Here is a 26,541-nt window from a genome sequence, read left to right as displayed (position 1 = left end):
TCATATCATGTCCGAGGGGAAATGGTGATATTTTTCTTATTAAAACTTTGACAGATGAATGATCCTTGTCTCAGCATTGATGCCGTGACCAGGCACTGTCACTACTGTTGCTGACAGGTGACTCTGTCACGTCTTGCCTACCCTTGATACCTTTACACTTCCAGTCGTATTGTGACTATTTCACTTCTTGTATATCAGTAGGAGGAAAACGTAGCATGTTTGCCAGAAAAGTGAAGCCAATGCCTATTTTAACTGTTGTGCCACTGAAGTCTAGCCCAGTCTCATTCATCACGCTAATCACTGGAGACTTCTCCCATTAACCCACAGGCTGTGCACCTTAAAAGGCCAAATCTGAGGAAGAATTTATTTTATTTTATTAAAGATATATTCACTCAACTCTATATATCAATAATAAAAACAAAACAGTCTCCTCTTTAAAGCTGGGCAGAGAAGACGCAGCCCACATGCCGCTGTGCCTATCTCCCCTTTGCATGACTGGCATTGCTAATTGATAAAGATAACAATTTCCTACTGAGCTTGCTGAGCATCCTTCTCTACAAGCACTCCAGGCTGCTAGTTGATCAGAGATGGCATGAGCCTTGGAACTCATTTGCCATCCCCATCTCAAGGCTACATAAATCCCTGGTTCCCCAAAAATAATCACTGTAAGTACACATTCATGTAGGTTTTCCTCCGATCAAAAGTGCAGTTTCCTTGTTTTTGTTGACAGCATCTGTAGTAATGCTGTTAATGCCCCACTCATATCCTCTCAGCACCAAGTTGCCAGGCAGCTGTGGATATCTCCAGTAGCTGACAGAGTCCGGTCTGAAGCACCTGTCTCTTATTCTCTGGGAACTTTTCCTGGGCACTACAGGTACTTTTCCTGACCTTGTACAGACTCAACCCCAAAATAAAAGAGAGTTGGAAAAGCAATACTTATCCCCCAGAGAGGAAGGAAAGTGGAGGACAGGGCCCTGGCTTCTGGTGTGTGTTCCTAGAATCCCCAAGAAGATCCACAGAAGGGGCTAAGCCTCAGTTTCTCACAGGGATAATCTGCTCATTAGGTTGTTTCCTTTACCACCCCCCCCACCTGCCATTCATCATTTTTCCTGTTCTTCAATTTATGCTTCCTGGAGTCACCCAAGTTCTCAGGGTCTGCTTTTAAGAGAATCCACACTAAAGTGGCATCCATGATCATCTTTTGTCTCTGGGTCACATAAAAATTGATTCACAATCAAGCCACAGTGAGGTTCCTCCTCTTGACCCATGGACAGAGCTGCAGGTTGGGACTCTCCCCCCCCCACACACACACACAGCAGAACTCTCTCCTTCTCTCTGGGAAATTCTTCAGGAGAACCTGGAGGAGAAAGAAGGAAGGGAAGAAAGATTAATGGCACCAAGAATTCCAACCAGAAAACAAACAAATTCATTCTTTTTTTTTTTTATTGGTCGTTCATAACATTACATAGTTCTTAATACATCATATTACACGGTTTGATTCAAGTGGATTATGAACTCCCGCTTTTACCCCGTATACAAATTGCTGTATCACATCAGTTTCCCTTCCATTGATTGACATATTGCCTTTCTAGTGTCTGATGTATTCTGCTGTCTGTCCTATTCTCTACTATCCCCCCTCCCCTCCCCTCCCCTCCCCTTTTCTCTCTCTACCCCTTCTACTGTAAATCATTTCTTCCATTTGTATTATCTTGTCTTGCCCCTCCTTTCCTCTTATATGACATTTTGTATAACCCTGAGGATCGCCTTCCATTTCCATGCAATTTCCCTTCTCACTCCCTTTCCCTCCCATCTCTCATCCCTATTTAATGTAAATCTTCTTCTCAAGCTCTTCGTCCCTACCCTGTCCTTGTTTACTCCCCTTATATCAAAGGAGTCATTTGGTATTTGTTTTTTAAAGATTGACTAGCTTCACTTAGCATAATCTGCTCTAATGCCATCCATTTCCCTCCAAATTCTATGATTTTTGTCATTTTTTAATGCAGAGTAATACTCCATAGTATATAAATGCCACATTTTTTTTTATCCATTCATCTATTGAAGGGCATCTAGGCTGGTTCCACAGTCTTGCTATCGTGAATTGAGCTGCTATGAACATCGATGTAGCAGTGTCCCTGTAGCATGCTCTTGTTAGGGCTTTAGGGAATAGACTGAGAAGGGGAATAGCTGGGTCAAATGGTGGTTCCATTCCCAGCTTTCCAAGAAATCTCCATACTGCTTTCCAAATTGGCTGCACCAATTTGCAGTCCCACCAGCAATGAACAAGAGTGCCCTTTTCCCCGCATCCTCTCCAGCACTTATTGTTGTTTGACTTCCTAATGGCTGCCAGTCTTACTGGAGTGAGATGGTATCTTAGGATAGTTTTGATTTGCATTTCTCTGACTGCTAGGGATGGTGAGCATTTTTTCATGTACTTATTGATTGATTGTATGTCCTCCTCTGAGAAGTGTCTGTTCAGGTCCTTTGCCCATTTATTGATTGGGTTATTTGTTATCTTATTGTCTAATTTTTTGAGTTCTTTGTATATTCTGGTTATTAGGGCTCTATCTGAAGTGTGTGGAGTAAAGATTTGTTCCCAGGATGTAGGCTCCCTGTTTCTCTCTCTTATTGTTTCTTTTGCTGAGAAAAAACTTTTTAGTTTGAGTAAGTCCCATTTGTTGATTCTATTTGTTAACTCTAGCGCTATGGGTGTCCTATTGAGGAATTTGGAGCCCGATCCCACAGCGTGTAGATCATAACCAACTTTTTCTTCTATCAGATGCCATGTCTCTGATTTAATATCAAGCTCCTTGATCCATTTTGAGTTAACTTTTGTGCACGGCGAGAGATAGGGATTCAGATTCATTTTGGTGCAAATGGATTTCCAGTTTTCCCAGCACCATTTGTTGAAGATGCTATCCTTCCTCCATTGCATGCTTTTAGCCCCTTTATCAAAAATAAGATAGTTGTAGTTTTGTGGATTGGTTACTGTGTCCTCTATTCTGTACCATTGGTCCACCCGCCTGTTTTGGTACCAGTACCATGCTGTTTTTGTTACTATTGCTCTGTAGTATAGTTTGAAGTCTGGTATCGCTATACCGCCTGATTCACACTTCCTGCTTAGTATTGTTTTTGCTATTCTGGGTCTTTTATTATTCCATATGAATTTCATGATTCTTTTATCGATTTCTACAAGATATGCTGTTGGGATTTTGATTGGCATTGCATTGAACTTATATAGGACTTTTGGTAATATCGCCATTTTGATGATGTTAGTTCTGCCTATCCATGAGCAGGGTATATTTTTCCATCTTCTAAGGTCTTCTTCTATGTCTTTATTTAGGGTTCTGTAATTTTCATTGTATAAATCTTTCACCTCTTTTGTTAGGTTGATTCCCAAGTATTTTATTTTTTGGGGGGATATTGTGAATGGAGTAGTTGTCCTCATTTCCGTTTCAGAGGATTTGTCGCTGATATACAGGAATGCCTTTGATTTATGCGTGTTGATCCTATATCCTGCCACTTTGCTGAATTCATTTATTAGCTCTAATAGCTTCTTTGTAGACCCTTTTGGGTCTGCTAGGTATAGAATCATATCATCTGCAAATAGTGATAATTTAAGTTCTTCTTTTCCTATTTTTATGCCTTTAATTTCTTTCGTCTGCCTAATTGCTCTGGCCAGTGTTTCGAGGACTACGTTGAACAGAAGTGGTGAGAGAGGGCATCCCTGTCTTGTACCAGATCTTAGAGGGAATGCCTTCAATTTTTCTCCATTCAGAATGATGCTGGCCTGTGGCTTATCATAGATTGCTTTTACAATGTTGAGGTATGATCCAGTTATCCCTAATTTTTCTAGAGTTTTGAACATAAAGGGATGCTGTACTTTGTCGAAAGCTTTTTCTGCATCTATCGATATGATCATATGGTTCTTATTTTTAAGTCTATTGATGTGGTGGATAACATTTATTGATTTCCGTATATTGAACCAACCTTGCATACCAGGGATGAATCCTACTTGATCATGGTGTATAATTTTTTTGATATGTATTTGAATCCGATTCGCCAGAATTTTATTGAGGATTTTTGCATCAAGGTTCATTAGAGATATTGGTCTGTAGTTTTCTTTCTTTGAAGTGTCTTTGTCTGGTTTCGGAATCAGGGTGATGTTGGCCTCATAGAACGAATTTGGAAGTTCTCCCTCTTTTTCTATTTCCTGAAATAGCTTGAAAAGTATTGGTGTTAGTTCCTCTTTAAAGGTTTTGTAAAACTCTGCTGTATACCCATCCGGTCCTGGGCTTTTCTTAGTTGGTAGTCTTTTGATGGTTTCTTCTATTTCCTCTATTGTTATTGGTCTGTTTAGGTTGTCTATGTCCTCCTGACTCAATCTGGGCAGATCATAAGACTTAAGGAATTTATCTATGCCTTCACTATCTTATATTTTATTAGAGTATAAGGATTCAAAATAATTTCTGATTATCATCTGTATTTCTGAAGTGTCTGTTGTGATATTGCCTTTTTCATCCCGTATGCTAGTAATTTGGGTTCTCTCTCTTCTTCTCTTCGTTAGCATGGCTAAGGGTCTGTCAATTTTATTTATTTTTTCAAAAAACCAACTTTTAGTTTTGTCGATTTTTTCAATTGTTTCTTTTGTTTCAATTTCATTAATTTCAGCTCTGATTTTAATTATTTCTTGCCTTCTACTTCTTTTGCTGTTGTTTTGCTCTTCTTTTTCTAGGATTTTGAGATGAAGCATGAGATCATTTATTTGTTGGTTTTTTCTCTTAGAACTGCTTTCAATGTGTCCCATAGATTCCGATATGTTGTGTCTGTGTTTTCATTTGACTCTAGGAATTTTTTAATTTCCTCCTTAATGTCTTCTAGAACCCATTGATCATTAAGCAACCTATTGTTCATTCTCCAGGTGATGCTTGATTTTTCCTTCCTTCTTTTATCATTGATTTTCAGTTTCATTCCATTATGATCAGATAAGATGCATGGTATTATCTCTACCCCTTTATATTGTCTAAGAGTTGCCCTGTGACATAATATATGGTCTATTTTTGAGAAGGTTCCATGTGCTGCTGAGAAGAAAGTGTAATTACTTGATGTTGGGTGGTATAGTCTATATATGTCAATTAAGTCTAGGTTATTAATTATGTTATTGAGTTCTATAGTTTCCTTATTTAACTTTTGTTTGGAAGATCTGTCCAGTGGTGAGAGAGGTGTATTAAAGTCTCCCATGATTATTGTATGGTGGTCTATTAGACTCTTGAACTTGAGAAGCGTTTGCTTGATGAACATAGCAGCACCGTTGTTTGGGGCATATATATTTATGATTGTTATGTCTTGTTGGTGTATGGTTCCCTTGAGCAGTATGAAGTGTCCTTCTTTATCCCTTTTGATTAACTTTGGCTTGAAATCTATTTTATTAGATATGAGTATGGACACTCCTGCTTGTTTCCGCAGTCCATATGAGTGGTATGATTTTTCCCACCCTTTCACCTTCAGTCTATGAATATCTTTTCCTATCAGATGCGTCTCCTGTAGGCAGCATATTGTTGGGTCTTGTTTTGTGATCCATTCTACTAGCCTGTGTCTCTTAATTGGTGAGTTTAAGCCATTAACATTTAAGGTTATTATTGAGATATGATTTGTTCTTCCAGCCATATTTGTTTATTGATGTTACTAAACCTGATTTGTTATCCTCTTTGACTACTTTCCCCCCTTTACTGTCCTACCTCCCATTGTTGGTTTTCAATGTTATTTTCCATTTCTTCTTCCTGTAATGTTTTGCCAAGGATTTTTTGAAGAGATGGTTTTCTAGCTGCGAATTCTTTTAACTTTTGTTTATCATGGAAGGTTTTAAATTCATCTTCTATCCTGAAGCTTAATTTCGCCGGATACACGATTCTTGGTTGGAACCCATTTTCTTTCAGTGTTTGAAATATGTTATTCCAGGATCTTCTAGCTTTCAGAGTCTGTGTTGAGAGATCAGCTGTTATCCTGATTGGTTTACCCCTAAATGTAATCTGCTTTCTTTCTCTTGCAGCTTTTAAAATTCTCTCCTTATTCTGTATGTTGGACATCTTCATTATAATGTGTCTAGGTGTGGATCTCTTATGATTTTGCACCATCGGCGTCCTGTAGGCTTCTAGGATTTGGGATTCTGTCACATTCTTCATGTCTGGGAAGTTTTCTTGTATTATTTCACTGAATAGATTGCTTAATCCTTTGGTTTGGAGCTCTGTGCCTTCCTGTATCCCAATGACTCTTAAGTTTGGTCTTTTGATATTATCCCATAGCTCTTGAATGTTCTGCTCATGGTTTCTTAGTAGACTTGCTGAGCTATCTATGTTCTTTTCAAGTTGAAATACTCTGTCTTCATTGTCTGATGTTCTATCTTCTAAGTGATCCACTCTGCTGGTAGTATTCTCAATTGAGTTTTTAAGTTGGTTTATTGTTTCCTGCATTTCTAATATTTCTATTTGTTTGTTTTTTATTACCTCTATCTCCCTGTGAAATTGATCTTTTACTTCCTGGATTTGTTTGTCAATGTGATCTTTCATTGTCTGATTTTGCTGTCTCATGTCTTCCTTGAGACTCCAGATCATCTGAAGCATATATATCCTGAACTCTTTATCTGATATTCCATCTGTTGCAGCTATTACCTCTTCTAAAGTTGAGTTGACCTGCATTGCTTGTGATCCTTTCTTTCCTTGTCTTTTCATACTGCACGCGCTTCTTTCTGCTTGGTGCAACTGTTGTGTTTTTGAAATTTACTAGCCTGAAATCACCTCTTCCGTAACTGAATGAGCTGTGATCAGTAGAACATGGGGATGATTACATCATCTCTTTGAAATGGCGGCTGCTGTCCTCCTCTGTGGTCCGACCAGTGTCTGGAACCAAACTGGACCGCTTCTCTCCTCTGTCTCAAAGCTGAAACTCAGCCCTAAGCGCTGCCAAAGTCCTAGCGCCAAACCGCTAGAGGCCGTTCACAGACTCAGGCCTGCGGGGCCCAGTCCAGCCGCCTCCGTGGCTGGCGGGATTGTGTCCCTGCTCCGCGTTGCTCCGAACCGGCTGGATGGGGGTGGGGTGGCAGGAGTGTGGATCCTAGCGCTGAACCGCCAGAGGCCGTTCACAGACTCAGCCCTGCAGGGCCCAGATCAGCCGCTGCCGTGACCGGCGGGATTGTGTCCCTGATCCGAGTCACTCCGAACCGGCTGGAGGGGGGTGGGGTGGTAGGAGTGTGGATCCTAGCCCTGAACCGCCTGAGGCCGATCCCAGACTCAGCCCTGCAGGGCCCAGATCAGCCGCCGCGGTGACCGGCGGGATTGTGTCCCTGATCCGAGTTGCTCCGAACCGGCTGGAGAGGGGTGGGGTGGTAGGAGTGTGGATCCTAGCGCTGAACCGCCTGAGGCAGATCCCAGACTCAGCCCTGCAGGGCCCAGATCAGCCGCCGCCGTGACCGGCGGGATTGTGTCCCTGATCCAAGTTGCTCCGAACCGGCTGGAGAGGGGTGGGGTGGTAGGAGTGTGGATCCTAGCGCTGAACCGCCTGAGGCAGATCCCAGACTCAGCCCTGCAGGGCCCAGATCAGCCACCGCCGTGACCGGCGGGATTGTGTCCCTGATCCGAGTTGCTCCGAACCGGCTGGAGGGGGGTGGGGTGGTAGGAGTGTGGATCCTAGCGCTGAACCGCCTGAGGCAGATCCCAGACTCAGCCCTGCAGGGCCCAGATCAGCTGCCACCGTGACCGGCGGGATTGTGTCTCTGATCCACGTTGCTTCGAACCGGCTGGAGGGGGGTGGGGTGGTAGGAGTGTGGATCCTAGCGCTGAACCGCCTGAGGCCGATCCCAGACCCAGCCCTGCAGGGCCCAGATCAGCCACCGCCGTGACCGGTGGGATTGTGTCCCTGATCCGCGTTGCCGAGATTCAGTCGCCTGGGACAAACTGACCCCTCACACAGACTTACTAGTTATCGGCAGGTCTCCTTCCCGTGGAATATTGTTAGAAGATCTTCAGCAGGTCCCATGCAAGTGTATTTATGTGTCTCTCTGATCCTGTTACTGCGGAGGTATAGAAAATGCTGCTTGCTCGCCGGCCGCCATGTTGGATCCCCTACAAATTCATTCTTAATGTCTCTGTTTTGAGATTTCGATTATTGGAAAATGGATCCCCAAGGTAATCACATGACTTAACTGTATCTCTACCAGCAGTGCCTAAGTGATGTCTCAAATGAAGATGGATTTCGAGCCTTAGCTGGTTTAGTCAGTCAAACAAGAATAAAGTATAGGCATCAGTTCTGCCTATACTCCACAACTTGTTTTTAATAATCTAGATATATAAATGTAGAGAAATATAAGTGCAATTGTTCCTTAGATCAGTAGATTATTCTACTAAGAAGTTTTATTTGTAATTAAGCACATATAAGAGAAGGAAAAGTAACCCTGAAAACCAGGAGGAAGAATGTAACCCTGAAAAAAGTCTTATTGGAAAAAAAATAGAAGAGAGGAGAGAAAATATATTTGGAATCATCAAATACTACAAGAAGTAACATTTCAAAAACTGAAGTGGGCAGCTCAGGTTGAAATACAAAAACCAGGCATAGTGATGCTTCATGAAGTAAAAAGGTAAAACAGACAAATCCATGAGCTTGGAATCGTCCCAGAAAATTAAGATATTCATTATTGTCAGTAAGATAAGAGCTCAGACTATGAAAACTGAGTGCTTTGGAGGTCACGGGAGGTGTCCTCCAGTTGTGGAGCTGCGGGTCGCATTTCTGTGCTGACAGCCACTTTTCTGCACATCCCATTTCTCCCAGTCATACTGTGTCTGATGAGGTGTTTCAAACAGGAGGCCAAATCATGCTTTAGGGGAGAGGGGTGGCATGTCAGAGCTACCCGAGGAGGAAGACAGAGGTGAAGAGTGAGTCAAGAGCTTTAGCGACAGCCAGCCCCTTGGAGGAGAGAGAGACATATTCTTCTTTTGATAAATGCTAAAGGTAGAGAGTAAAGGGACAAAGAAATTATAAAGAGCGTCAAGACTGAATCTATAAATAATTGAATATCCTTTGATAGAATGCATGTGTATATATGAGTCAACTGTGGGTGTTGTTACAATGCAGATTGGATTCATTGGATCTTAGTTCTAAAATGCTACATTTGCTTTTTAATTTATTTTTATGTTTGATTAACACATATTTATTATATAAATTAATGCAGTTTAATGTGATATTTCCATACATGAATATAACATGCACTGATCAAATCTAACCTCCCTTTTTCCACCCTCCCCACAAATAGACACAAAAACCCTTCCCAATCTCTCATCATAGCTTTCTGCTTTCAGGTTTTTAACTTTCACATTTGAGATACAAAAAAAAATGATATTTGTCTTTCTGTGTCTGGCTTATTTTGCTTAACATCCTTCAATTCTATACATTTTGCTTTCAATGACAGGATTTCATCCTTCTTTAGGGCTGAATAATACTCCATTGTATATATGTGCCACATTTTCTTTATACATCTGTTGATGGACACCCTGGCTGATTCTATATCTTAGCTATTGTGAACAGTGCTGCAATAAACATGAGAGTGCAGATGTCTCTTTTGTATGCTGATTTAATTTTCTTTGGATAAATAACCAGAATGGGAGAGCTGGATCATATGGTAGTTCCAGTTTTAGTTTTTTAAAAAACCTTCATATTGTTTTCCGTAGTAGTGATACTAATTTCATTCCCACCAATAGTATATGATTCCTTTTTCTTCATGTCTTCACCCACATTTGTTGTTTTTTATTTTTTATAATAGCCATTCTAACTAGGTTAAAATGTTATCTCATTGTAGTTTTGATTTGCATTTCCCCAAGGGCTAATGATATTGAACAATTTTTTCATATATTTTGCTAACCCTTTGTATTTCTTTTTAAAAATTGTCTCTTCAGATCTTTTTCTTGCAACAACCCCAGCTATTTGGAGGCTGAGGTAGGAGAATCACAAATTTGAGAGCAGCCTCTGAACTTAGTGAGACCCTGCTAAAAACTTATTATTATGGGCTAGGGAGGTAGCTCAGTGATAGAGCACCCCTGGGCTCAATCCTCAGTAGCAAAAATAATTTAAAAAATAATAATAATTTTTATTCTTATACTTACTTTGTTACAGATAAGAAATCTGAGCTTTTGAGAATTTGGGGGACTTGTTCATGTCACCCAGCTATAAGCCATCAAGCAAACCCCAGATCACCCTTAGACCCCGAGAGTTAATCATGATAATTGGTGCCATCCCACTATAGGCTACCACACAGCCTGGAGGCACTGAGCTGGGCCTGAGGCCAAGTCAGTTCTACCCCGTATTCTGGTGCATGACCTCCCCACTATACTGCATGGAGATTGTTTTCCTGTTTACACCTTTGCTCATGACCAGCCCTTTGACAAACTACCATTGATTTTTACCACTTCCAGCCACTGTGAAAAATTTTCCTACCCAGTCACATCCCTGACCCCTGGGGGAGACCTTGGGGGCTGGGGCTGCCCTTGGTTCATCGGCTCCAGCCTGTGGGTTAGCACTTGGGTGTCTCCTCCTCTCTCACTAAGGTTAAGACCATCCTGCTGCTCTAGACCCATCCTCTCATCTCTCGCTGAAGCAATTCCAGTAGCTGCCCTCTTTGCTTTGGAATCTCCAGGCTGCGTCTCTGTTGACTTCCTTCTCACCTGGATGTGAGCATGCTCACCCTCCTAAGGAAATATTCTGTTCTTGGGGTCATTGCCAAGTGTGCTGTGATGCTGTTTCTCTCCACAGCTCCACCTCTTCACCTTCTGTTCATTTAGACCCACTGATATCTGATTTCGGCCTCTGTCGCAGCAATTAAAGTGCTTCCTTTGAGACCACCGATGACCCTCCTGTTTGATAAACCTCTGAAAGCCTTGTTTTATGGGTGTTTCCATTTACCGGTTCTTGGAACTTGGTTGAGTTGGCTCTCTGTTGTCGTCGAAGCACTTCCTTCATTTTGCTGCTAATCGTGTCCTTATACGACACAATTTGGTTGCATCATGAAAGTTGAACATGACCCATTATTTCCCAAATTCAATACTAGGACTGACCAAGCTCCTGACCACAGAGTCAGCTACTACAGATCTTTTGTGCCTGAGCCCAAACTCATTGGGTTCAAAAATTCAAAATGTAATTCAAATTACATTGGAACCCTAATAGCCAATGGCTTCTCAAACTCATTTTGTCCCAGAATCTAGACTATAAACCCCACTCAGAGAAGTTCTCTTTTTTGAATTCCCTACCTTAAGGAATCATGGCATTATCCACCCAGATGCCCAAGGTGGAATGCATCCTAGAATCCTCTTCTCCTTTGTATTGCTCCTCCGTTCCCAGCCCCCGTGCCTCACCAGTCTCCCTACATATCTTGTGGCCCTGACTCTCCTGCCCTCTCACCTTTCGCTACCATTGATCTTTTCATTCAGGTACATCTGTTAGACCATCTGGCATGTGTCAGGTATCCACTGAGTACTAGGAAAACATTGTGAAGAAGATAAACAGGATCCCTCCCTGATGGAATTTATATTCTTCTGTGGGAGATAGGCATGAAACTAATGATTTTATAAATGCAATTACATAAATATAATTACAAGTACTAATGAGTACTATCCATATAAAGGAAAAATACAGAATGCAATGAAAAGGCACAAAATAAGGATCCTTGATTGGGAATGAAAGGTCAGAAATATTATCCTTGAGAAAGTGATGTTTAAGCTGGCAGATAAAGAAGGAGCCAGAAATTGCCATGTGAAGAGTGAGAAAGAATGGGCAGCTGAAGGAACCTGTGCAAAGGTCCTGTGGTAGAAAGGCTTGGCTTACTCAGGAACTCCAGTGAGTGAAGGGGACCCACAAGGTGGCTGGCAATAGGTAGGAGCCAACTTACTTAAGACTTTGTGGGTTTTGTGTTTTATCCTAAGTGTAATGAGTCTCCAGTGAAGAATTTTTAAGTATGATTGGATTTCAGCGAAATCATCACATTCACTGTTGCTTCAGTTCACACAAGAGATGACAGGGGAGGATGACGGTGGTGATTAGGGAGGTGGAGAGAAGTGGATTTGAGATAGATGTTGGCAGTAGAATAGACAGAATTCGATGATAAGGAAGTAAGGGAGAGAAATTGTTAAGAATGACTTTCAGGTTCCTGTCTTAAAAACTCAGAAGTGGCAGGTAAAATTTTCCAACAGGAGGATACTAAAGAGAAGAACTGGAGGAAGATCAAAGGCTCCACATGAGCCATCTTGAATGTATGCCGCTCACAAGATAACCCCAGACTCAGTGAATATTTATTTAATGTTGTAAAATTTCAGACATCTAATCTGTCTTAAATTATTTCCCGATGCATTTTTTTTAATGCTAGATATTTATCATTTTTTTAAAAACTCACAAAAGTGGATTTTTGTATTTGCAAATATTGATATCTCTCCACATTTTCTTGCCAACTGTTTACAATGTGCCGTAAACCTAGAGCAGTGTTCTCTGTTCCCTGCCCTTGGCCTGTTTAGAACACAAAGAACCAACCCTGTGTGATTATTGGTATTTTCTGCAAGACACACGTCTCTCTGAGGACCAACTCTTCCTTCCCATTTCCTTCCTTCCCTCCACGATGTGGCTGTTTATCTCGTATGCTCTTCTGCATCTAACCTGTAGGTAGCCGAGGGTATCAGAAGACAGCACGTGTAGTCTTATCCTTCTTAGGCACTCACTGAAACTCCTTGAAATGGTAGATCGCTCTCTTTAGAAGAGACCAAGGGAGACATGGTCATTTTAAAATGATTCTAGGGTGTTTGTTTTGTTTTAAATTTCTGTTTAAAAGATGTAAGAAGGATCATTTTTAAAGCATCCCCAAGAAAATTTCAGCTTGCCACCTAAAAATTTTCAAAAGTAAAAAAGATTCCAGGTCAAATATGGCCTCTAATAAGAAATTTTCTTTGCACATTGAATCCATTGCTTGGAAACACAGTGGTGTGGTGTCTGAGTGCAGCCAGCGGTGTATCTTTTATGCTTGCTTAAGGAAAGGGTCATTTCTTAGCCTAGGTCAGTTTCATTAAAAAAAAAATTGCCCTTTTACTTCAAATACCTTAAACAAATTATCTAAAGGGACTTCAAGGCTTAACCTATTTAATGAATTTTAATAAGAAATACATGAATCGGTCAAAACCCAGGGAAAAAAAAAAAGTGCATAGCATTGAACTAGTTTTAATGGAAATTAGCTCATTACCCTGCTGGCTTACATTTTCCAAAGGCTGAATTTTTGATGGAAAGCTTGGGTCTGTTTGCCAGGCTGAAGAAAATTAAAATTAAGGATTAACTTTATTAGTGGTATTTTTTTTTCTCCCAAATTAGCCCTAACTGGAGATTCTAAAAACCCTTCGGCTTTCTTCGCCCCACCCCACCCCCCTCGCTTTGGGAAACCTTTTAAAACAGTTTCCTCTACTAGAGAGTTTCTCACGGTTCCTGAAATATTCTCAGAAATGCAGCAGGAAGGAGAGCTCTCTTTGTGGCCTGCTGTCCTTTCTAAGAAAGGATGACTTGAGGGTGAAGGAGGCTGTGGGAGTGTCCAGCTGCCCAGGTGGCTTCTTGTCCTCCAGGAGGGCATCACAGGACACTAAAAAGAATCTCTCAATTTCCCTCCCTCCCTCTGCCTCTTTCATACATATATAATATGTGTATGCTTTTATTCTCTCTTTTCACATTTCTCTTTTTTATTGCTTTATTTTTTTAATTGTGATAAAATATGCCCCCCAAAATTACCTTCTTGATCATATGGATGCCCCTGGACTTAGGACGAGGTTATATCATGAGAGACCCATTGTAAGTTCAAAATGGAGCCAACGCCCCTGACCTACAGTGAGAGACACAGTGTGCTGTAGAGTCGGGTCATTCCCCTCATGATTGGTTGGCTGACTGGAACTGCAGCTCCATCTCACCGGTCAGCATCACAACAGTATCTCCCCACATATCAGAACCCCGGAAAAAGATCAAAATTTAAAATCCAAGGTACAGTTTCTCCTGAGAGCCTATCACTTTCGCCAATATGAAGCCCCCCCAAAGATTATAAATCACACCATCCTAAGTCAGGGACCATCTGCATTTCAGTGTGGAGTTCAGTAGTGTTTCCTATAGTCACACCAACGTGCCTTCTTTTTTTAAGCGAAATGGAATACACAGCTTTAAATAACCCAGGACATGGAAATCCACAGTGAAACAGGTCTTTATTTCAAGTGATTCCTACTTTTCTGCTTAAGAGAGAGAGGAAGAGGAGAGAGAGAGAGAGAGAGAGAGAGAGAGAGAGAGAGAGAGAGAGAGAGAGAGAGAGAGAAATAGAAAGTGTTTCCCCAGCATCTCTGTCATTTTTAGTAACTAAAATCTGCTGTAAAACCCATGAAATTGTAATGAAAATCTTCAAAATCAGAATCCTATGTTTCAGAAGGCATTTCAGCTCCAGGAGAAATTATTTCACCCTCTGCAATAGGAGTTCAGTATATCTGAACTGGACTATAGATCTACTGAGATGTAGGAGCGGGCTTAAAGATTGAATTCTGTTTGGGGAAATTCCTGGAAATCTCAAAAAGTTACCTTGGCATTGTTCGAAATTTATGGTACAATGATGGGTTAGAATTACTCTTCCTTTTATTTAAATTCCTTATTCAAATTGGGGTGATTTTAAGAAAGTTCCACATCTTGCTGCCCTGCAAAAAAATAAATAATAATTATCACACAAATGTACACTATGAGGGCCTTTTTTTTTTTCAGAGCCGCTGTAAACATATGGGATAGTCTTTTATGTTGGGAATCATGTCAGTAGAAGTCATAACTGGAAAGAGCCCCTCCATGAGTCATTCTGTTCGGGAAGAGGCAGTGTGTTTACTACATCAAAGAATCTTAAAATGGTCCTTTGTGACACTCATTTTGGCCACTGAGTTCTACATTTCCTGAGTCCAGAGAGGTCCACTCTGATGAACAAGCAACCAACACAGTCCAGTGATCTATGTAACACTATGTAACAAACACAATGTTCTGCAGAGTCTCTAAAGCAAGGTCCCTGGCAATAAAGGAATTTTATTATTATTATTATTATTATTATTATTATTATTGAATGGGTATTAACTGCAATAGATGTCACCACTTTTATTTTTAAATGGTTACCTAGGACATGTATAAATAGTTTCCTATATGGAATTACCACATTTAACAAATGAAAGTACAAGATTTCCTAGTTAAATTGAATTTCAAATAATAAATAATTTTTATATAAGTACATCCCATGCAATATACATGCAATATATCTCATACTGAATATGGGACATACTTATTCTAAAAAATATATAATTCATCTGAAATTCAAATTTAACTAGGCATGTTATATTTTATCTGGCAACTATATTTCTATAGTTTACTCAAAATTGTAATTAGTTGGCATGTAAAATTCAATTTAAATTTCAATATGAAGTCAGTGTTGTCTTTTTCCCTCTATCGTTTTTGAACTACCAGAATTTATTGTCTAATCTAAGCCATTTGCAATGTGTATCTGTCTCTCTGCCCAGCTCACTGGGCTTTTACACACACACATACACACACACACACACACACACACACACACACACACTTTTATTTCTTGTTTCAAAGAAGATAGATTTTAGAGACCTAATGATGTTTGGGGCTTTACATTAAAAATGCATCTTAATTTCCTTATTAGATGCATCTAAATTTTACTATTTATTCTCTCTCTCTCTCTTTTTTTTTTCTGTTATGTTCCTACCCATGTTTTATTTAGTTTGTAACTGTACCTTGTGGTCTTTTGCTTTTGTTATCTTAAGACTCAGGATTATAAAAATAAGTTTGTATTTGTACGCATATACAAATACACACCATGATGCTGAAGTAAAAAGCCAGCAAATGATCAGTTTGGAATACCCGAGTCGAGTCATTCTAAAGGAACTTTAATCCCTTCAGAGAATTCCAATACACAGTTTTCTGTGCAAGTATGAGAAATAAAGTCCAGAAGCTAAAACAGAAAGAAATTGTTACTCTTATTTGAAGGATAAAAAACTCCTTTTCTATGAATGTGCTTTTGTAAAGAGGACTCTCTTACCTCACGAAGGCTTGAGAACAAGTTGTCTATATCCCTATGGAGATGGGCAGTGATAGGCCCCAAAGCAATTGTCTCAACAATGAGCTTAGCCCAGAGAAAGGCTAGGCACCAGCCAAGATCTAATGGTTTTTAGGAGACCCAGAGAATGGTGTTCCTGTGATCCCTAAGGTAAGCCACAAGAGCAAAATATAGCAGTTTTTAAGTAATTGTGCCTAATAGAAGAAACTCTCCTATTCATCACAGAACACACATCTATGTATGTGTACATGTGTAAAAACTTGTCTTGCTTCTGTGCTCCTCTCCTACTAGAATAATTTCAGAAATAAGCTCAACATAATAACCTCCATGTCTCTTAACAGACTTAAAATTTTTAATTTTTTTTTTACATGTTAGCTGGAATAGACTAGATTTACTAAAGGGGCCATCTGCACAAGAAATTATAGTACATTTATAATATATAATAGCTTGGCACACACAGTTATATTTCTATAGCTCTTCCAACGAAGTTGAGCAGAAAATTGGAGTTTAATCAATTAGAAAACTTGACCTTCTGACTTCATCAGGACCAAATTGAGTATATCCAAAATAGATGTTTTCTATTCATCTTAATCTAAATGTTTATAGCATGATTAATAATTTGCTAAAGAAACAGAGGGTTACAATAAGTTATTTATTTTTAAGAAAATCGATTCTGATCTTTTTTCTTACTACTGAATAGTCTGCAACACACAGCTTATTTTGACAGTGATTCAGAAGGGCAATCATCACTGCAGAGACGAGAATCTCTGTGGCTCAATTCAGTATTAGTGATATTCTAGAAGCTACCATAATGGGGACAGTAAAGAAGCCCTGGGTCATGCCCATGGTGTGAGCTCAGATTGGATGAAACAGCTTTAAAAGAATCGGAATCCAAAGTGCCAATGATGAAAGATAAAAAGTGGCCAAATTAAGCACCTTCTCATGGAGAGAGGTCTGTTCTTGACCAATCTCCCTCTTGGGCCATTTCAGCTCTGACACTCTAGCTATTGAGAGGTGAGATGATGATGTGTTTTCCATAGGAAGAATTCTTTTTTAAAATAAGGTTCCATGTGGAGATGAGAGCTCCATAATGGAGGAGCCATTTTCAGTACCTTTGTATCAGTCTAAGAATCCCCAGCCCCTACAAACATAAAAGAGCAGATATTCAAAACCTGTCTGGGCATTCTGGAAAGTAGGTGAGGACCTGGGAGATAAGTGAATGTCTTGACGTTGTGCAAATGTGTAAATGACATCTTCTCTCAAGAAAACTGGCAACTCCATAAAACAGCAAGTGAATTTTATCCTTCACTGAAAATCACGGTTAATTGGCTAGCAGGTTAACATTTTTTTCCTACTTTTTAACTCATTGTCAATTTTTTTCATTGGCATTTTACAGAATGAATCAGGAGAGAAATGTATGCATTTATCTGGACTTTGTATTCTCAACTCTTCTCAAAAAGGATGTGATTAAATCCTGAAATTATAATCAAAACACACATTGAACCACATTTTTTTAATTAATCAAAAAAGAGAGACAAGAACACAGTGTATGAGACAGATAAAAAGCTAATTCCACCAAGCTTCTTGGTTAAGATGGTTCTTTACTTGAGCTTTAAATTTAGCTCTGGGTTCCAAGAAAAGCTGTGAAACATGATGGATTATATAGTCTCTCTCTTTTGATAAAATGAATTATTGTTCACCACAGGGGTGCCCTGATATACAATTAGCATATTTGCCTTGGCTGAGCTGGTTGCCTAAACATCTAGGTAACTGTGTGACCAGATTTCTGTAGATATTTCCTGTAAATGAGTTATAGTTGTCATCAATTCTCATTTTGGACATCTCAGTTTTAAAGATGATAAAGATAGTATATGGCATATTTTCAATATTCTGTTTTTATTGAACATTTTCAAACCTCACTGAATATTAACAGGAGCTAACATTGCTACAAGAGGAAAGATATGATATGAGAAAAAAGTAGTTTTGCTTTATATACTGGATTAAGTTTTAGATCGTCAGGACCAGTATGTGTCCATCCCTGCTCCCTCCATCATTTTTTTAAATATGTATTTTTTATAAGTTTATTTTATTTATTTTTTTATGTGGGCTGAGGTTCGAACCTAGTGCCTCACGCATGCTAGGCAAGCACTCTGCCACTGAACCAAAACCCCAGCCCCCTCCCTCCAGCATTTTTAAGTCTGTTTTTAGTACCTCTTTAGAAACTGATTCTATATATTATAAAAGGTTTTAGAAAAGGAATTAATCTACAGTCTGTCTAATCAATCAGACCATTTGTGGTAATTGAAAGGGCTCAATAAGTTTTTTAATGTTATACCTTTTGATGGTATACAGGTTATTCAGTTAACAAACATTTTGAGCTTCTTTGTGTGTAACTTTGTGCTTGCCCTGGTGCAGAAGGATAATAAAAATCTACTCTAGAGGAGATGTCAGTGGGGGAAGAGCCACATACAAATTCATAGTTCAATCTGATTCCTATCAGAAGTGTGAACCTTTTTTTTAAATTTAAGAATGACCAAGTCTGGTTGATTTTTAACTGTAGAAAGCAAGTACATAATGCAGAATTATTTCTTACACTAAACAGAGATACTTACCACAAAAAAAAATCTAAATTTCTATCTATATGTTCTCTCTCTCCTTCTAAGACTGGATGACACAATCCTTAAGGACAACTCAGTTTGGGGACTTCTGAAGCAGCTATTTGCCACTTAGGTTACTCACCTTCTCTGTGCCTCAGAATTCTCAGTTGCCAAATAAGGAAATCTCCTTTGAATAATTAATATAATTCCAATGAAAATATTTGAACTCCTTGAAGAAGACCATACCAGATTTTTGGTGTGGTGTTACTGTTGCTATTAACTAATTTAAAGCAAATTACAATTATTTTGATATCACACCATCCATTAGTGGTAGTGGGGTATAATTTTCAAAGTTCAAATATTGTTTTCTTTATTGCAGGTTTCTTTTCTCCATGGAAAACTCCGAAGCCTGTAAGTTGGAATTATTATGCTTCTTTATTTCTGGTTACTATGTGATCCCATTAAGAGTCGAATTAAGTGACCTTAGTATCTCTTTCACTTCTGAGATTCAATAACATCAGAAGAGTAAATTCTCTGTGAGCTTTTGTCTTATATTTATCCCCCAAATATAAGAAAAATCCATCTTACTTTACTATAATGATAATTGTGCCAATTTTTAAAATATACTTACAAAATTAACTTAAAACTATTCGGTCTTATATAATGAAAATACTTCAGAAATTTGTTTTTCCCTCTCATGAGTAGTATATATAGTCTTTATAACATGAAATTTTTAGAAACAATGTAAACTGTAGGCTCAGAAGTCCTTACCTGTGAATTAATTCTGTTCCACAAGAAATATAACTCCATATATATTTATATTCCCTTTTTAAAGTCCACACTAAGTTAAATATATGTGTGTAAACTATATAGCTCTGTGTGCATATATATGTACTCACACACACACTTATATTATAGCTCTGTGTATATATAATTTTTTCTATATAATAAATATTCCAAATGTATATTATATATTAGTTCTATAGAATATGTGTTCCAAACCTGACAATCACTCATAGTGGTGCTTCTGAACCTTCATGATATACTGCTGCTCTCTACCATCACCCAGCTTCTCTAGGCCTAGATCCCTTATGCAATATGCTCTAATTTTTGTACCAATGTAAGAGGCTGGTAAGTTTTAATAATGTTTTTGTAAGGCTATGTTAACCAAATTGGTTTAGTGGTTAGAGATGATCTTTATCTGCCATTAAACTATTAGTCAGCTATCCAGAACTATAACAAAATACCCAGAGATAGTCAACTTATAAAGAGAAAAGGCTTATTTTGGCTGAGTTTTAGACGTTCCTGTCTATGTTCACTTGTCCCTGCTTTGGTCTGCGGTAATACAGCACCCCATAGCATGAGAATATGGAAGAATACAGTTCCTTACATCATGAGCCAGGGGCAAAGAAGGGAAGGAGTCAGGGTCCCACAAACCCCCTTAAGGGCATACTCCCAGTGACCGAGGACCTCCCATTACACCACACCTTGTGAATGTTCCACCACTTCCCAGTAGCACACCCTAGGGACCAACCCTTTAACACATGGACCTTTGGGGACATTCAACATACACACTTTAGCACTGATAATGCTCAAGGTCCAGGAGCTGGGACTGGTTTCCTGGAATTCTGCTTCACGATGCCTTAAGATACCTTACCCTAACTGAAATGGCTGAATCCTATCATTGAACTGGTCCTGTGGCAAAGTAGAACATTCTCACCAAGCATGTGCTCATTTAAGATTTGGCTCATCTGATCTACAGAGAAGATGGGGAGACCAATCCCACTTGGGATTAATATATCCCTTAGTGATATATGTGATTTTGAAAAACAAAAATATATTTTTCAAAATACCTCTAAAAGTGTTTAGAGTGAAGCTGGGTGTGGTGACACACGCCTGTAATCCCAGTGACTAGGGAGTCTGAGGCAGGAGGTTGGCAGGTTCAAACCCAGCCTCAGCAACTTAGCAAGGTGCTAAGCAACTCAGAGAGATCTTGTCTCTAATAAAATATAAAAAAGGGCTGGGGATGTGGATGTGGCTGGGTGTTAAGTGCCCCTGGGTTCAATTCCTGGTACAAAAAAAAAAAAACGTGTTTAGAGTGAATTTTATTTTATCTTGTTCAACTTCTAAATAGCTTCTTACTGTCACCACCAAACTCAAAATCTGTGCTCTGTGGTTATATACACCTTCATCTAATTTAACCAGGAAGCTTGCAACCTCATCATGGTGGCACAATTATGCAATCTAGTGATTCCCTTATATGTACCACATTTACACAAATTATGTCATTTGGTGTAATTACAGTATTTGCTGTCATTACAAGTAATTATACCCATAGTCAATAATTCCAAAAAAAAGGTTTTAATAGAACTCAATGTACAATTAATCCTGAACCCTTGCATCTCTACAAAAGCTAAGCCTTGGACTTCCAGGTCCTAGAATCGGTAAAGATAGGGGACTTTCAGTTTAATATCCTCTATATATTTTCCAGAAACTCTTTAGTGTAAGGTCTATATTGAGCAGTAGTACGTGTGGTCTAATTATTTAGGGTACAGATTCTTTACTGGCTGCTTAAGTTCTTAGTGTCTCAAGTTCACGTAAACATGAACACAATAATGATACCTCTCTCACAGATTACCATGAGGATTCTGAGTTAATCCATGTAAGGTGCTTAAAATAGCAACCCCAACATGTTTAGCTCAAAAACATAAACTCATATCATCATAGAAATCAGACCTCTGTGCACAAACCTATGTAAATAAAATCACTCTGTGGAATGAACATAGTTGGCTGAACCGTTAATTGAAACAAATACATGACCATATACCCACGATATATGCATTTATATACTTTCTCCTCTGAAGAGAATTGATGGCATTCTCAGAGGATGGAATTGTTATCCCTGGAGAGATCTAGCCTCCTCCTAGTCCTGTGTCACTCACTGACCCACTTCTGTCCTACTGACCCACATCTTAAGTTAATCCTTGTCAAGATAGTCACTTCCTGTTTAACAAGTAGTACCCTAATCATAGTGAACTCTCGTTCTCTTTGTCTGGAAGGGATCTAAATTCATTTTTCAAAGTTAGAATCAAAGCAAATGCCTTCAACTCCCAGCCCTGCCTAAAATATGGAGTGGATCCTAGGTTGGGAGTGGATTTAGATACCCGCAAACTCCACAGGGAGAAGGACAGAGTTATATTATGGGGGAAAATAACCTGTCTTATTCACAAGCCTTCTCCTCCCTGTGTACACCCTGGAATCAGAAGCTAAGGTTAAAGAAGTCAGTCCCAACCGTGCCTGGGTCTTTCTAGTTTACTGCTTGGTGCCTGGGTGTGGACTATGTGCACATGTCCACAGGTAATTCAGTGGCTGGGCTTTCACACCAGCCTCATTCCTTCATTCACTCATTCAGCAAGGCCAGCAGAGGTACTGGACTTCTCCCAGATATAGAAAACAACTCTGTCTCCACTCCTCCTTACTCTAGTGAGATATAAGAATCAACCCAGGTATGGACACCAATGGGCCAGACAGATGTAGCCCAGTGAGAAATCTAGTTGAGAGGTAAATGCCTTGCAGGTAACAAATTCAAGGTCAATACCAGCAAGACAGTAGAATCAAAGCAAATGCCTTCAACAACAGAGCAAGGGAGGGCCCTGGTCAGGGTCAAGGGACAGGGTCAGAATTTGGAAGATTCATAAAGGTAGAGAGGAACACCGAGAATCCTAGGTAGAAAGCAAAATCCAGAGTCCAGGGTGTCTAAGAAAGGAGGGAGGAGTCTTCAGAATCTGCCTTTCAGAAGGGACAGTGTGGCCAGCCTCCAGCCGCCAGCCTGTGATGCAGGCAGGTGCTTTATTTTATAGTCTTCTGGGCTGAAGCCACCAGGTAACTCAATTTGGAGGGAGCACGTCAGGGGACAGTGGAGTGGACTGTAAGTCTACTTTTTCATGGGCAAAGGGATTAGTTTCTACTGTAGTTTTTTGAAGAAACCTTGACAGAGTGACTCAAGGATTGATGAATGTCACACAGTTATGAATGCTTTGCTATGTATGAACTGGACTCCACTCTTTTTCCAGTCTCTGTGCTACAGAAACTGTAGAATTTGTCACTCTGCCATAGAAACTTTTCCAAACAGTGCCCAAAGCATTATTTCTTCTGTAGTTTTATGATTGTTTCTTAGAAATACCAATATTTCACCTGAAAGCATGTTTTCTTCAATGATCATACATGAGCAATACACATATACCAGCAAGACTCACACTGGTATCAGATAACCTTCCGTGGAAGATAAAAGAAGTCGATATTCACCAAAGCCCTAGGTTGACAAGTGGTATACTATAGCATTTCAAACCATATTTTTGATTTATTTACTTTTTAGCATTTAGTATCTTAAGTTTGGAAACAATAAGGGAGAGAGTCACAGCCAGAATGCATCCACATTGTGCCTAAAGTCAGCTAAAGGGAACAATAGATTAAAAGTGTCATGCCTTTACCCAGAAATGTGGGCCTTCCACATCACAGCAGAGCTGTTAAATGAATCATGAAGTACATATTTAAGAATTTTTACAAAATGGCAGCAAAAATCCTGTGAACAGAAATTAACTGGAACTCGACCCATATTTGCCAGTTATCCCCCACTCCTATTAGAGTCATAGGCTGGTTCTAACCAGGATCTACTACTGGAAGCTGCTGGACCTCAGACAACCCACTTAACTTCTCTGTGCTTACAGAGATTATATTTAATATAAAGAAACTGAACTATCCTCATTAGATCTAGAAACTATTCAAGATAATGTCTTGGGCAGTAGCAGCCCATCACAGAAAACAATTTAAGTAAAGCCAGTTTTACTGAAATAAGAGTCAGTCGCCCATTTCTTTCCCAATTTACTGGCTCAGCCTGAACCCCTGCCAGAGTCCCAGGTGGGCAGGAAGGGCCACAGGGATCCCTGATGTCATAGTTTGAAAAACACTGGAGCACGCGGTCTCTCACATCCCTTCCAGCCTCCACACATTGATGATAGATTGGTGAGAATGGAAGTCAGAGCCCTGACCAAGGCAGGACATTGAAGTAGGGGACAGAAAGTTATGATCCTGCCACCTTCAATGCATTGTATATCAAAGCTAGTTTTTGAAAAAATTCCCTTCTATTTTAATCCTGCTATTATTTATTCACTAAATGAACATTTTCTGAGTACTTACTATGTACTGTCAATGAGAAAGGTACAACCTCTGTCCCCAGCATGATATCATTGAGGACACATGGATGGGGTGGACTTGTGGCTACAGTGGGGTGTGATGAGTAATGCCAGGGGTAGGTCAAGGGTGCCACGGGAACACCCAGGAGGGTTAGAGTGGTCGGCAAAGGCCTTCCCGTAAAGGAGACATCTCATCTGAATTTAGTAGTCAGGTAAAATGAAGGAGGGTGAGAGTGTGGAAAATGGTTGAACTTTGCAGGCAGAAGGAGAAATAGAGTAGGCAGAGCTTCAGAGGCAGGAGAGAACTTGGGGTTGCTAGGGAGCAGAGGAGGGACCATCAGCAGATATGAGTCAGATGAGCACAGCCTGGGTCCTGAGGAACCTCCCAAACCCAACTGGGGAATTTGGCCTTTTTGATCCTGCCACCCATGCTGACCCGGTACAGAATTTTAGACAAAAGGGTAACCTAAGCCTCATCTAAGACATACACAAAGCACAGGTTTATTCAAAGCAGAAGTTGAGTTTTAATGAGGGGTCAGTTAATAGTCTAACAAAGGTGAAACTGATGGTGACAATAGGTGACCTCAGAGAACCTCCCTTTCTCCTTGATGGAAGAATGAGATTAGCCCTTGCTTTATCTTCCTCAGGATCCCATGGTGAGGATGGAAGAAGGTCTTGTATGTGAGGGGATGACTAGGGAGTATCTAATTGTGGCGCTAGCAATGGAGCATTTTAGGGGAGAGGTCACCGTCAGCCATAAACAGGACATCCCAGAAGCCTGAACAATCCCTAGAGCCCAGGTGGTTGTATGACTACTTGTAACTTATAAGGGAAGTGTTTGAATGTTCAAGTATAGGAGGTGCTTGGGATGTGCAGAGGTGTCACGTGAATATGCACTGACTACTTTATCTTCTGTTTTAGTGAAGTGGGGTAATAAATTGCGACTATCTTAGAAAAGGAACAAACAAAACCATACATCTCTGAGCACTTCCACATGTATTATCTTGTTGTCTTTATTTTATGGGAAGAAAAAAAGATTCTGAGAGATCAATTTGCTAAAGATTACCACCTAATAGGAGACGAGGTTATAAAAGTTTTCATTCAAAAGTTGGGCTCTGCTTTTATTTGTAACAGCCACTGGTGCTTTATCAGACAGAAGTAAGCGCCTTTCTTTCAAGGCATGTATATACTAAAGTTTTCAGTGTTTCTTAGAAGAAAAGTCCACAAGGCAAGGAAACGAGGGAAATAGCCAGAAAGGATTGGTCCTCAGTCATTCTCTCTGTTCTGTTTTACTTTTCAGATAATGGACCGATGGGAGAATCAAGGCAGTCCTCAAACAAGTTTATCTGCTCCGGCCATACCGCAGAACCTGCCCTTCCCACCCGCGCTCCACAGGAGTTCCTTTCCTGACTCCACAGAGGCCTTTGACCCACGGAAGCCTGACCCATATGAGCTCTACGAAAAATCTAGAGCCATTTATGAAAGTAGGCGTAAGTGAAAGCCACATGAAACAAGGGTTCCTTAATAATAGCCAAAGGCCCTGCCAGGACATACATTGAGGCTGAATAACCTGGCCTGAGTTTATATTCTGAGATTCAAGAGCATCTCCAAAGTCAAGTGAGCTATCTAAAATTCTCTTTAAAAGCCCACTCCCCCCCACACACACTCTTGTATAGTTTTGACAAATAATAATTACATATTTATGGGCTACACTGTGAAGTTTCAATACTTGTATACATTGTGGAATAATCAAATCGTGTTAATTAACATATCAGTCATTTCCAATATTTATCATTTCTTTATGGTGAGAATATTAAAAAAACCTCTCTTCTAACTATTTTGGAAATATATGTTATTATTAACTGCAGTCCCCTTAATGTGCAATAGGATTTAGTTTCCCTCCATCTAACTGAAACTTTGTACCCATTGGCTTAAAAAAAATATTTTAGTTCTAAAAATAAGTTGATTATATCTTTTGGTTTTAAATTTTATTTCTTATTTTTGCTCCTAAGCCTTTGAAGAAAATCAGGAATTCTGAGGGGATAGGAGCTGGGGACAGTTGCTAGTTTTGTTCAAGTCACTAAATAGTAAGAAGAAATGTTTGGAAATTTTAATCTACTTAATATGACCATGAGTCTAAACTTAGATTTTTTTTCTTAGAGTTTTAAAGGCAATCATTGGAGTTAGGGCATTGAGTAAAATGTCAGCCAAGTCCTTCCAATAGTCATAGAAAGACATTCATGAAATCAATTGGTTCCAAAAGTAATGCAGAGCCATGTACCAATCATTTCTGCCACAATCTTCTGTTTCTTATTTAATGCATACCCATTTAAATATTGTCTTGAAATAATATGTTTGCACTTGCAGCCCTATTTGAAGGTCTTCAAGAATTATGTCATTGCACTTTATAAATGTTAAAAAACAAAGATTTTTTTTTAAAAAAAAAAGTATATTTTTTAGTTGTAGTTGGACACAATACCTTTATTTTATTTATTTTTATGTGTTGGTGAGAATCAAACCCAGGTCCTCACATGTGCGAGTGCTCTACCACTGAGCCACAACCCCAGCCCCAGATTTTTAATACACCATACACGTTGGTTAT

The 26,541-nt window shown here is 39.6% G+C and overlaps 1 protein-coding gene across 2 annotated transcripts in view; it reads left to right on the top strand.

Annotated features, from left to right (window-relative positions):
* The window catches only part of Magi2 (membrane associated guanylate kinase, WW and PDZ domain containing 2), a 1,291,542-nt gene that overhangs the window by 1,093,763 nt on the left and 171,238 nt on the right, over positions 1-26,541 (top strand). For both annotated transcript variants that reach the window (XM_026384953.2, XM_026384952.2), the window contains exons 11-12: positions 19,127-19,158; positions 25,240-25,429. In XM_026384953.2, coding sequence (XP_026240738.1) covers positions 19,127-19,158; positions 25,240-25,429 — 222 coding nt within the window. The remainder of the gene's footprint in view (positions 1-19,126; positions 19,159-25,239; positions 25,430-26,541) is intronic.

The sequence above is a fragment of the Urocitellus parryii genome, chromosome 3 (assembly GCF_045843805.1).
Source record: "Urocitellus parryii isolate mUroPar1 chromosome 3, mUroPar1.hap1, whole genome shotgun sequence".
In the NCBI taxonomy this organism is placed as follows: Eukaryota; Metazoa; Chordata; class Mammalia; order Rodentia; family Sciuridae; genus Urocitellus; species Urocitellus parryii.
Note: the sequence above shows the minus strand (reverse complement) of the source record. Positions and strands in the feature narration are given on the sequence as shown.